The 910-nt window shown below is 67.1% G+C and overlaps 1 protein-coding gene across 1 annotated transcript in view; it reads left to right on the top strand.

Annotated features, from left to right (window-relative positions):
* The window catches only part of AURANDRAFT_68471 (hypothetical protein), a gene marked incomplete at both ends in the record, with an annotated part of 11,610 nt that extends 11,077 nt beyond the window's left edge, over positions 1 to 533 (top strand). The window contains one exon of the mRNA XM_009044166.1: positions 27 to 533. Within this exon, the coding sequence (XP_009042414.1) occupies positions 27 to 533 (507 nt within the window). The remainder of the gene's footprint in view (positions 1 to 26) is intronic.
* Positions 534 to 910: the final 377 nt, after the last annotated feature.

Here is a 910-nt window from a genome sequence, read left to right as displayed (position 1 = left end):
TTGAGCGCCAGTTGAGCCAGGCGCAGTCGCACGAGGGCGCGGCGACCGGCTCCGAGTTCTCCGTCGCGCGGCTCCAGATGTCGGCGCTCCGCAACATCGGCGACTGCAACGAGGCCATCGGCGACGCGGCCATCGCCCTCAAGTACGCGCGGGCCCACGTGAACATGGGCGAGCGCGACACGGACCGGACGGTCGTCGCCGACTCCCGGAAGCGGCTCATCTCCGCGTACGCGCAGCTCGCGAACCAGTACACGGCGGAGGAGGAGGACTTCCTCCAGGTCGAGCAGCAGGAGGTTCTGGACCTGGAGCGCCTGAGGAACCTCCACCCGGACCAGCTCGACCGCTTCGAGGAGTCGCCCTACTGGATCGCCGCGAACGCGCGGAACCTCGCGCGGCTCCAGCTCGAGAAGTACCGCGACGCGGTCAACGTCCACTTCGCCAAGCCCGAGACGCCGACGAACAACCACGGGGGCGCCAGCCCGACGCGCTTCCCCGAGCTCAAGAACCAGGCGTCGATACGTAACTTCGCGTGAGCCGTCCTGACGGGTCAGGCCTGCCGTCCCGTTTGGCGAATTCTGCCACTGGTGATTTCAAAACAACGAGTTCTCCGCTGCGAACGAGAACCGTAGCCGCCGTCGCTAGCTCCCGCCGTCTCCGGCGCTCTCACCACATCACCTCGTGACGCCGTCGGCTCCCTGCGACGTGCCACTCCAATTCCAATCGACCGATATCTCGACGTTCGCAGCGTCCGACGTTCAACGGCTCATCCTCGCCCGGTGCTCCGACCCATCAGCGCTCGACGCCGTCGGCTCCCTGGAGATGGCGCAGGCGGTCGCCGCCTTCGTCTTTCCTCGCGGCGAACGCGAGACCGTGCTGATCCGCGACTCGAACTCCGGCACGGAGGTCAACT

The sequence above is a fragment of the Aureococcus anophagefferens genome (assembly GCF_000186865.1).
Source record: "Aureococcus anophagefferens unplaced genomic scaffold AURANscaffold_161, whole genome shotgun sequence".
Taxonomy (NCBI): Eukaryota; class Pelagophyceae; order Pelagomonadales; family Pelagomonadaceae; genus Aureococcus; species Aureococcus anophagefferens.
The sequence above is the reverse complement of the archived record's forward strand: the minus strand, read 5'-3'. Positions and strand labels throughout refer to the sequence as shown.